The 12,350-nt window shown below is 36.8% G+C and overlaps 1 protein-coding gene across 1 annotated transcript in view; it reads left to right on the forward strand.

Moving 5' to 3' along the window:
- The window catches only part of LOC107732690 (tuftelin-like), a 20,012-nt gene that overhangs the window by 2,853 nt on the left and 4,809 nt on the right, over positions 1-12,350 (forward strand). The window contains exons 2-5 of the mRNA XM_016544103.1: positions 9,084-9,150; positions 10,617-10,733; positions 10,822-10,890; positions 11,083-11,172. Of these exons, the coding sequence (XP_016399589.1) occupies positions 10,701-10,733; positions 10,822-10,890; positions 11,083-11,172 (192 nt within the window). The 5' untranslated portion in view covers positions 9,084-9,150; positions 10,617-10,700. The remainder of the gene's footprint in view (positions 1-9,083; positions 9,151-10,616; positions 10,734-10,821; positions 10,891-11,082; positions 11,173-12,350) is intronic.

Here is a 12,350-nt window from a genome sequence, read left to right on the forward strand (position 1 = left end):
AACCCAGCAGAGCACTGGCCCCTGGATCAGATGATGTTAAAGAGAGAACATCATCCTCCAGCGGCTGTCTCTCGCCCGCTGCCGATGAGCGCAAGCGGGAAAGCCCCTCTTTAAACTCATCGGCCAGGTCCACCTGCGATCCCCACGAGCTCATTCCCTTCCGTGCCTCAGCAGCGGCGGGTCCTGAATCGCGGGAAGCAGATGGCTGCCCCTCTTTCCTCGAAAAGAGAGACAAACGAGAGCGGAGCTTTTTTTCCTTGGAAAAAACGCTCGCAGTGCACGCTGATTGCCCCTTCGGAGGCATCGCGTGCGTGCTCTTCGCCCAAACAAATAATGCATAGATCGTGTGTGTCATCAGATTTTAAACAACGTCAACACGGATGCACACATCCTTAAATGCTTTGCTAGTGCTCGCCATAATGAGATAAATAGAGATCGCTCTTACCACAGAAATGCACGCTTCAAACAAAACAGTCAATGAAGACGAAGAAGAGAATGATGTATGCTCCCGGCGCCTATTTATACTATTGTCGCACCGGTAGTGACGTCATGGCTGTCGCCGGCCAACGAGTTGGTGTTTTTTCAATGTATGCTTCAGACACGGGTCACGAGGAGACGTTCCCCATAGCGACCCCTAGAGGACGCAGTTCGAAGTTCCCATGAAAGGGAACACATGTTCCCCAATGTAATTATATTCTTAACATGCGTTTACAGTTGGGTTTAGCCCAGATAGCACACGTACGTCTGCAAGATGTCTGTTAAAGATCGCTTAATCTGGAAAGCATCTGCAGTGTACAAACATCTGATAGTCAGTTTTACATAGGGTGAATTAAGGGTGATTGGGACAGTTTTTGAATGTCCGCCTTGTGCAAGGTTTGATACATTTGATACACATGATACATTTCTGTAATACTGAATATATTAACTACCCATTTGAGGAGGAAACAATGTTATATTTTAATGAAAGGATGTGTGACATACACTTTGCTGTAAACTGAGCCCCAAAACATTTTTTTTGTTACATTCGGATGATTGGGACTCAACGTTTGGGTGATTGGGACAGCACATTTTTTTCATTGATTTAGGGTAGTGTAAGAATATTTACTGAATTGCACAAGTTAGTTCATACTTTGATATAATGTTATATGCAATAATTCCTTTTCTGTTCATCATCATTAAGAGGCCAATGTTTATTTCTCAGATCATAAATCCATCCACAATTCATACAATACAACACATGCAACTGAGGTAAAAGAAGGCTTGTAGTCCAAAAGTAATTGAAAACGTTTAAAAATCAAATAGACAAGTAAAAAAAAAAATGCTTCAGGTCCAAAAAAACAATTATGTTGAAGAAACAAACAAAAAAAATGCATTAACACATTTAACCTGCACAAACCTTTAACAGAAATATGAATATGGTTTATTACTGCAACAAAATCAGAAAAAAAAATCTATAATGCTTTATAGATTTATCTATAATGCTTTTATTTTCAGAATGCTTCTAATTCAGAATTTTTATTTTAGCAAAATCTAGCTAATTCGTAAATATTTTTCTGGTTAATTAGGTCTTGCACAAATAAAAAGGTTGGAAACCACTGATTTAGAGCATATAGAGCATATACAATGGTTCTCTATTACAAGGTCAATCTTTTTCTTAATTAGCAAAGCCTTTAAGCACTGTCCCAATCACCCAAAATTATGCTGTCCCATCCACCCAAATTGTGTTTGGGTGGATGGGACAAAATAAAAACAACCTAATTCTAAAAATAGAAAAACATGATATTAGCACATTTTTTACTGATTTTGTAGAAGTAGTGCATCATATTTATGTTTCCATCAAAAGTTTGTATAGTATAGTAGCTATGACAATTTTAGGACCTTATTATGAAAACTAGCAAAAGCTTATGTCATTTTCCTCAGTTCACGCATTTCACGGTCAACTTCCTGTTTGATGCCTGCCCCGCCCACCTATATGATGTCACACCAATGAGGGCATCCCATTTTAATTATGTGGTCTTACACCTAGGACTCAGCAAAAAAGTTTTTATTTTCACACATTAGGTGAATAAATTCTGTATAGTTATACTGTCCCATTTTACCTTATGTCCCAATCACCCTTAATTCACCCTACATTCTAAATCATAAACATCTTAAAGACATCTTCTAAACATCTATTTGACATCTGGTAGGAAATGTGTCATAGACGTATTGCAGATGACCTAAGCACTCTAAACACTCTGTCTTGCAGATGCAGAAGTCAAATAGACATCTCCGTGATGTACATGTGCTATCAGGGAAATATACGCAACCCTGATAGCACACGTACATAACAGACGTTTACATTTACATCTGCAAGACGTATTTTTTAGAGTGTCTGCTCATCTGCAATAAGTGTATAAGATGTTTCCTATCAGATGTCAAATAGATGTTTAGAAGATGTCTTTAAGATGTTTATGATTTAGAATGTATGTAAAACTGATGTCTGAAAGACGTTGATGAGATGTTTGTACACAGCAGATGCTTTGCGATCTTTAACAGACATCTTACAGACGAACATGTGCTATCTGGGTTCAGGCTATATTCTGATTATGTTTGTGTGATTTTAAGTCGACCAACTACTAAGCACTGAAACTTTGTTATGACGGATCATGTGACATGGTTTGGTGATAATAGTTTATATGATTATATATCATATCAGATGCCATCTGTTTGCTCATCTCCTCTGTGTGGAAAATGTAATGCTGACTCATTAGTTTATCTCTGTTTATGCCCATTAGCTGCCATTGGTGTAGATTTCATATCTCACTCCACTGAAAACTGTGTAAATATAAAATCTCAATGGCAGCCATTTCAAACACATTGAGTTTTACTGTTGTACAGCAATTTATGATTATGATATGATCAAATATTTGCTTAAAGGTTTAAGACCACGTAGCCTGTAAGCAAAATATATTAAAAAAAAATGTAAATATCACAAGCAGATTTCCTTCCAGCAAATTCTGCAGGTTGTTGTCCAGAGCGCCAAAATTTATGCATCATATCCAAACAAAAACAGTCTAAGATGGCTGATTTGAACTTCAAACTTGACCCATTCTGACCAGTATTATCTAATTCATGTACTTTGCTGACTCATTGAGTTTTGTTTGCTCATGTCTTGGCTCAAACAATGCACAGTGACTCTTGGGGGCAAGATGAGGTCATTTCCTTCAATAAAAATGATAAATGAGGTAGCTGGTAACCTCACCTATGGATTTGAACACCTTTTTATGCCTTTGATGCATGTCAGTTAGCCTTTCAGAATAAGAAATGTGTGTGTGAAATCTTGCAGTCGCCTTTATGTCAATACAAATTCGCATGCAAGAAGAATCTGTCTCTTTATATTAATATATCACATATGTGGGAGTTTTGCAGGTTTCTGTTAAGGGCACGAGGCCAAGACATTTGCCAATCGTACAATGAACACATTGGCTTTGGGGTGCTATTCAAGTGAAGTGAAGCGGGTGGTTTTTGATAGAATGGTTCAGAATGCTTAGTAGCTCAATAGTTGACCAAAAAATGAAAATATTGTCATCATTTACTCACCCTCATGTTCCAAGCTTTTGGGACTTTGTTTAAAATGAAGTATTATAGTAGAAAAAAGGCTTCTATAGTATAACCTGGACCATTTTGATTTGCGTTTTTGTAGCATCTTTTCTCCATACTGATAAGCAAAACCTTTGATATTTTGGAAATATGTAAATCATAAAAAGGAATTTACCTTACTTGTTTGCATACTTGTTAGCTGCATGCATTGACAGAAACCTCCAAGGAAAATTTACACTATCATTTGTATTTCCACTTAAACGATCAGCTTTTGCTGTTTTTGGATTCATCTCAATTGATATGAGTTTCTCATTACCAACAATAAAGTTGCGCAACATGACTTTGAGGAACCTACAGTATTACATCAGCATTCCGACTGAACAAAGGCTGAACAAGTTTTGCATAAGAGATCATAATAACATTGCATGAGAAGAGGTTGCATATCAGCATGAGATGACGCAGAAGTACGGATTTTATTGGGTTGACTGTATTTCCACTTAATTAGAGAAGATTGCTGCTGGGTTTCCACTGAGATCAGCAGATATATCTGATTTTTACAGTATGGATGTGCATCAAGCACCTTCTGAACACTTCATACCTGAATACAGGCTGTCAGTACATGTTTACCAAGTGAAATCTGGAAGTTTAACTTTGGACGTTAAATCTTTAATTATTCACTTCTGTTCACTTATTCATGTTTATCTTTACACAGTGGGGTTCCAAAGGTTTAAGACTTTAATTTAGCATATTTCTAAAAAAATAAATCATTACAAATTAATTCATCAAATGTAGCAATTTGAGTGAAAAATTAAGCATGTAAAATTAACATGCATTTCAGAATGTCTTAGTATTTGATTTGTTCCCAATGTCACAAAGTACCTATTTAATTAGAGACCTAGAAATAGTGCAGAATCCGTAACTTTTTTTTCAAAATTATTATTATTTCTTAAATTCTTTGTTTAGATTCCCAGATTTTTTTGGAACCCACTGTTTTGCAGACATTTTGGAACATTTTTGTTTTTAGTACCATTCGTCTGTTTCTGGTCTGTTAACTGTTAACTCGCTCAAGCAGATGTGCCAGACATGCTTGTATGAAAATGAACAGCAAGTGCATGTACGCTTCTAGCAAATTTCGCAGGATCGGAACTTGAAGCAACACATAAGACAGAATCAGTGGCACACATAGAACAGATGAAAAGTAAAAAAAAAAAAAAAAAAAAAAAGGGCCTCGTATTGGTCTCTTCAATTCTTTGCAGTGGTCATAACAGTTTCAGACAAACACATTATACTCTGTTGAATATTTTGTAATGCATACTCGACCTTGTGTTCACATAAGTTGTTTATAGTTCTTTATCACTTTAAGTGTCTAGGCATTTATAGTAAACAAGCTCCATTATAGCCCAGCCTGGTCAGAACTTGTCCGAGTTTTTGGCGTATCAGGTTTTCCAAAGCAAACTGCACTGCTTTCTCCCACATTTCTCATCTCCGTTTCCTGGCTTATGTAATGAGACACCTCCGGACTGATTTAATGCTGTGGAGGCTACTGTACAAGCTGTGGAATGTAGCCTGCAGGTTGGACAAAATACAAAGAGTCTGTTTGAAAGTTCATGCTGTTCTCTTCACCATTCAGAACAGTTATTATGTGATTTAGTTGAGTTGTCAGTGAATGTAGAGGTACAGGTCAATTCAGCATTGCAACAATTCCTGTTCAAATGCCTGAAACTACTTATACATGCAAATAGGGGCTCGGTATGTCTTCATGTGAAGACCATTCCTTCCTTATTCATAAAAGCCTGACATCAAAGGCAGAATTGAATGTGTTTGTTTGTAAGTGCATTCTCATGTCTTGCCTTAAGGGTAACTGTGTATCAAAGGACTGGGCCAGCGATCAAATGGCGCCAAGAATAAACTATTAGGCTACAAACTATTAACCAGATTCAGAATCAATGATGACGGCAAATGCAAAGTGATGCATGACAGATGCACAAGTTAATGAGAGGGTGTATGCACTCAAAAAAGAACATTAAGTCTTGTCTGAGAGGTGCACGGGGTGTGGCAGAGCACAATTAAAACTTTATCTTTTTCTCCCCAGAATGCACTTTTTTCTGTTCATTGTCAGGCTGCATGTTTTTTTGTTAAAGGGGTCATATGATGCTATTTTAAAGATACTTATTTTGTGTATTTGGTGTAACAGAATATGTTGACATGCTTTAATGTTAAAAAAACACATTATTTTTCTAATACTGTACATTATTGTAGGTCCTCTATGCCCCGCCTCTCTCAAACACGTTGTTTTCAACAAAGCCCCCTCCTTTGACAAGCGCAGTCTGCTCTGATTGGCCAGCTGACCCAGTGCATTGTGATTGGCCGAACACCACAAGCACGCGTCGGAAATGTAACACCCCTTACCATAATCGCGAGCTTCAGCTTTCAAAGTAAATATCAAGACAGTTAATAATGTCGTTAGTTTTACCATCAGTTCAAGCCGGAAAGGGCAACAGAGTCGCGTGACAGACACAGTGATGAAGCAGTACACAAGCCGCGGTTAAGACAGCTGACGTGCTATGATTTCTGACAGGCAGTTCACTCTCCTGTGATGTGACCCTGTTCCCCTCACACACACACACACACAACGCGAAATAAAGGCTATTTTCACACGATTAGAAATAGCCTTTGTGCACAGCCAGCCTTGTACTCTTCTAGGTTCAAAAAACTGTCGTCCATAAAATGCGTTGCACAAATTCGAACATCTGGGTTGTGCTGTTCTGTTGTAAATAAATCTTAACCAATGATTCCTAATTGCATCTACTTCCGGAAGGCCAAATAAAGTGCTTTTGCTTTCGCACTGAAACACAGCGTCGAGTGTTCTTTTTCAAAACTGCTGTACACTGAGTACTTATGTGCCGTGTGTCAGTTTGCAGATTCACCTCGAGGCTGTTGTTCTTTCTCTGATCTTGCACACGTCCTCTTCACTCTGCCTGCGAGGATAAAACATGACAGGGCTGATGGTTTTTCAGTTTCAACTTCTAAAGCTTTCACGCTTATGCACATGTGTGCTGCTTTTCATGTGGGTACACACACAGAAATAAGTGAAAAGCAGATGAATACAGGCTGATTTACATATAGCTGGAATGAAAGTCCTGGAAAATCAAGGCAGGTGCATGGTCAAAATATCATAATTCATTATAAGAAAAAAACGGCAAACTTCAAGACTTATATAGCCATAAGAGGTCAGTAAGTTATAGTAAGTCATATTAAATTGCATGGGATACTGTTTTGCATTGGGCCATGCTTTTATTTTATAACTAATTGATTGCCCTTAGAAATCAAAGTACAAAAAGAAAAACTTATTTTTTATTGATGTAAAATATAAAACAATAAATTAATGGTATTTAAATATTTAATTTAAATATAATTTTGAAGACCCCCCAAGAGCAAATGCATCTTGTAAAGTTTGAACCTCTAATATTTCACTTGCAAGCCCAAGTCTTTAACAAAGGAACAAACACATCAAATATATATATATATTTGCTTATTTTTTATATATAACATTATTTTTATATAAAGCAACAACATATTCAACAAGTTGGCACATTTATATTGAATTAAATAAACTAATTAAATTTCGTTTTTAAAAAAATAAAATAGTAAAAAAAAAAAAAAAAAAAAATGTATATCAGAAATAAACATATTCTGTTCAAAAGTTTCAGGTTGGTCAAATTTGTTATTGAAAGAGGTCTTTTTTGCTTACCAAGGCTGCATTTATTTGGTCACAAAATGTAGCAAAAACAATAATATTATTACCATTTAATGTAACTATTTTCTATTTTAATATATTTTCAAATGTAATTTATTTCTGAGATGCAAAGCTGAATTTCAGCATCATTACTCCGGTCTTCAGTGTCACATGATTTTTCAAAAATCATTCTAATATGCTGATTTGCTGCTCAAGAAACATTTTTTATTATTATCAATGTGCTGCTTAATATTTTTGTGGAAACTGTGATTCATTTTTTTCAGGATTTTTCGATTAATCATAGGCTATATATTGATTCAAAAGAACAGCATTTATTTGAAATAGAAAACATTTGTAACATTATAAATGACTTTACTGTCACCTTTAATGTATTTTAATTAATAATATTCATTTAATATAATATATTATTAAGCATTTGAATTTAAAGCTAATCATTGTATCATTTATGGCTTTTATTAACCTGCTCAGCAGATAATTTATTTGACCTGTGGTGTGTTATTACATTAGTGCTGTGTGTTTAACATTTCTGGTATTTCACACACAGCAGTGACCCAGACGGCGGTGACACACTAGCATAAGCATTGCACTTGGACGCTAATCCCCAAAAGGTGTTCTTATCTCTTGGATCATAAAACTCTCAGAGGCATACTTAACCTGGTAAAGCCACACACAGCCACCTACACCTCCTTTCATAATTGACTACCATACAAGGCTTGCATTGCCATCTGTTTACACAGACGCTCTCCAGCGCGCCTCCACCCTTCGCTGGTATCTGGTGTAGCTGGAAGTGGAGTGAATCAGCAGTCTGCGAGAGTGATCTCACTTTTATTCAGTATCTCTTTCTGTTGTCTGTGGTCACATCCCAGAGGATCAAACCCCTTTCTTCTCTGGTTCTCCTGTATGGACATGTTGACTCGGTTAGATGTAATCACTTCCTCTCAACTGTACAGAACGGATGTTACTTGATTGTCTCCAGAAACAAGTTTATTTGTAGTAAACCACAGATTAAATACATGAATAGACCTTTGTTTGCAATTGTAAATGCTTTGTCATAAATCAGTTTTGTCATTTTGAAAGGGAGACGGTTTGATATGTATTGAGCTTTTCAAAAATAACGACTGTTTCCATACAGGTTTCCCAAACACTCCCTCTGTTTACCATTGGTTGGACAAACCGATAGTCTTGTCCTAAAACTAATGTCATTGGTTGAGACATTGTCTATGTTTAGGGATGGTTGTGATGCTCAGACAAAAACATGTCAATGCTTTCATTAGCGTCACAGTGTTTGTTTTTTTCTGGGAAATCAACCTATAATATTGTACTCATACTTGTCTCTGCGTATTAAGCTAGGATATCAGAAAGCTATTTAGCACAGAAAAGATTACATCACCTTTAAATCGCTGGATTAAATACTTAATTACATAATATGATGTTTTCCCCCCATTCTTTTTTTGAGCTTTCACTTCTCCATCTTTCATATGCACAGTGTCTCATAGCCTTAAAGTAGGATTTTTGGTTGCCATAGAAATAAAGGTGTACATATGTTCCCATTATACTCATTACATGGGACTGTTTGCTGTGGAGATTACATAAAATAAAAGCCCAATTATAATTTTCTAATTGCCGGTTGGTTCCGGTGTCTTTTGGAAACTTGTCTCCCTCATAATATCATTTTCTCTAATTATCCATTCTTCACACACCGTGTTCTTGGGTCTCATTCTTGTCTCTTTTTTGTTCTACTTAGAAATATCACAGGAGTCACTGCACAACTACAGAATCTGATCGCCGAGACCTCATAGAAAATCTTACAGGTATTAACTTTTTTTTTTTTTTCCATATACAGACAAATATATGTAAACAGCCATGTTTGTATAATTGAGTGTTTCTTCAGCTATAAGGGCACTTGTATGTCCAGATTAATTATTGAATATGTTAAATGGTATATGTTATATATACCAGTTTCCACAAAAATCCACTGAAACAAATTAGAATGATTTATGAAGGACCATGTGACTGTAACGTGGGAGTCGTGACAGCGGAGTTGAAGATCCAAATGCAGGCTTTATTGCAAGAGTGGTCAAAACAGGCAGGGTCAAACAGCAGTAAACAGGTATAATCCAGGGCAGACAAAAGAGTAATCCAATAAACCAGCAATGGTCAGGCCAGGCAGCAAATGATCACAAAACCAGATAACAGTCCAGGGTCAAAAAATGCTTAAGGCTAACAATACTGAGCAATGAGTGTGTGTAAAACCAGGGCTGCGTTCAGCCCCGACAAAACGTTATTTTAAACAGAAACGGTGGTGTGTTGAATACCCTGTTCTGATGACGCAAGAGTTGCAACTATGGCAGCTGAGAAGGCATTTGTAAACAACTTTACTTGGACCCATTGTGCGAGCAGTCTCTTTAATACCGCGTGGTTTATATACGTGTTGCTGCTGATTGGGCTGACATTTTTGAAACACCCACCAAACAAGAGAAACCCCTGCATTATATTCGGAAGGGCTCATCCCTATGCACTAATCCCTTCAAAGGGTTTACCCTCCGGAGTGAGAGCGTCGAAGGGTTGAAGGGTGTAGGGGACCAAACAACTGTTTCTTGAAGTGCCCTTCTGTGTCATCATCACGTGCCCACACGGAGGCGCCGTCATCTTGCAAAGAATCTGTGCAAAGGATCATGGGAGCCCGAAGTGTCCATCAGTTGTACCCTTCGAAATCCTTCATTCCGAAGGGCCCTTTGAAGTGGCCAGTTTTGAGCACTTCGGTTTGGAACGACCCTTCAGTATGGCGGCCATGATTGTTTTCACTCCGAAGTGCCCTTCGGAGGGCGATATATCCCGTTTGGAACGCACCGAACACATCTCAAACCCCGTTGCACACCGTTTCCAGGAAACATGGCGTTCAACCCAGAAACCGTAGCAAAACGTTGCGCACCGGTTTGAACTTGAACGTGCCACAGGCTTTAAATAGGGTTAGACTGATGAGGAAACAAGACACAGGTGAATGCAATTAGAGATGAGTCCGGCAAAGGATTATGGGAAATGTAGTCTGGGATAGAGTGACAAGAGTCAGAGGTGGAGTGCCCTCTAGTGGAGTTCAAGGCACTCCAGCTGGAGATCCTGACAGTGACAATTAAGGCTGTAAATTCAGCTTTGCCATCACAGGAAGAAATTAAATTTTTATGTATATTCAAATAGAAAATAGTTATTTTAAAGTAGTAATATTTCACAATTTACAGTTTACAAATGAATGTTATGATACCTTTATTTGTTTTACCAGCTATTGTAAGTGAAGTACGCAATACAGAGCAAAGGATCAACTGTTGTAGACGACTGCAAAGAGAGAAAGCAGAATCGTGTCAAGATGTTGACTGATGAGGTCGCACAGGTGCAGGAGGTCAGTTTTGCCACCACCCACTCATTAACCTTGAGAAAAATGTGTGATTTGTACGAGTTTATAATCTCTGTGTTTTGTTTGTCTTCAGGTGAGATACTGTCTGAAGACTCTGAGAGAGCAAATGGCAGCCAGACAAAACAATAACAACAATAATAAGGTACTATATTGACATTTTACCTGTTCAGATGAATTTCTCAAAATCAGTATACTATATTATACACACTATTAGTTATATCAGTTATTTCTTCAGTTGCTCGTATTTTTCCCATCAGTTTGGAATGCTTTGCATATTTCTTCAAATTATTACTCTAAGCTGTCTCATTTGTAAATAATCTATCTTGTGCCCTAGATTCCATCCAATGGCTTTAAAGTTGACGTTCTTGTCAGCAAAGCCAATGGCTCCAATGGATTGGTGAATGGCTCTTTCACTAAATGTCCGGTAAACTATTTGTCATATAAAGATTATTCACTTGCACCATTATAAATACACACATGAATAGCAAGAATGTATAGGCTACTCACAAACACAAACAAACAGAAACACTCCCATAGAAAGAGAGCGAAAGCATTTAGTCCACTCGCTGTATCACATTTCAGTGGTTTTGGACAGAATTGAATGCCGTATTGTGAGTAAAAATAGCCCCTTTCCTCCATTAAGGGTATTAATCATTCAATCTCAAAAACCTTTCGAACTAAAATGAATAACTTCTCTGTTTGAAAATGGCCTGAAAATGGGAAGTCCTGTTCTCCTGTACGGACTCCCAAATAATAAAGATAATGGACAGTAGCAGATACAGTTCAGACTCTTTAATGAAAATACGATGACGTTCATAGATAAATAATTTGGCCAAAAAACATTACCACAGTTTTGTTCATTCTTGTTTCCTTGGTAATGTGCTGAGATTTGGGAGCGTACGCACATTAACCTTTTGCTTCTGCCTGTGAAAAGTCACACCCATGACATGATGCCCTTGGGAGCAGCAATTGCCAAACTTGTGGCTGCTCAGTAAACAACCCGTCATTATGCCTTCAACTACACACCTACAGCGCCTCCCATGCACACACAGTTTATTTTTACTTATTTAATAATTATTATTTTATATTTATATATTATAAGTCTAAGTTTTATACCTCCCACGTTTATACCACATCATTTTGCTTATTTTTAAATGCTTTTTAATAGATTAGATTTTATTTTACCCTTGTCCCAGATCCAGATTTGAAAATATGAAGATCTATCATGAAAATATTTGTATAAATCTATTACATTCTTTAAATAAATGTTCTTTTCAAAAATGTACCAAGTATATAAGAATATATAAAATATACTGAATAAATATAACTACACATCTACAGCACCTCCCATTTGCACAGAGTATATTTTTACTTATTTAAATAACAATAATAATTGTAGAAAATTAAAAAGCTAGAGTAAGAATTGAAAGCATATACTATACAAAAAATATACTATATAAAAAGTTCCCATATAACAAATATATTAAAAGAGAATATGTACTAAATATATGTACTAAATTATGATGGAGTGTCCAAAACTGCATATTACCATGCTTTTGTAATAGCATGGAAAGTTTTTAAGGTTAATAAAAAAATAAAAAT

This window comes from Sinocyclocheilus rhinocerous, unplaced genomic scaffold, assembly GCF_001515625.1.
Source record: "Sinocyclocheilus rhinocerous isolate Xijiao unplaced genomic scaffold, SAMN03320098_v1.1 scaffold1722, whole genome shotgun sequence".
Taxonomy (NCBI): Eukaryota; Metazoa; Chordata; class Actinopteri; order Cypriniformes; family Cyprinidae; genus Sinocyclocheilus; species Sinocyclocheilus rhinocerous.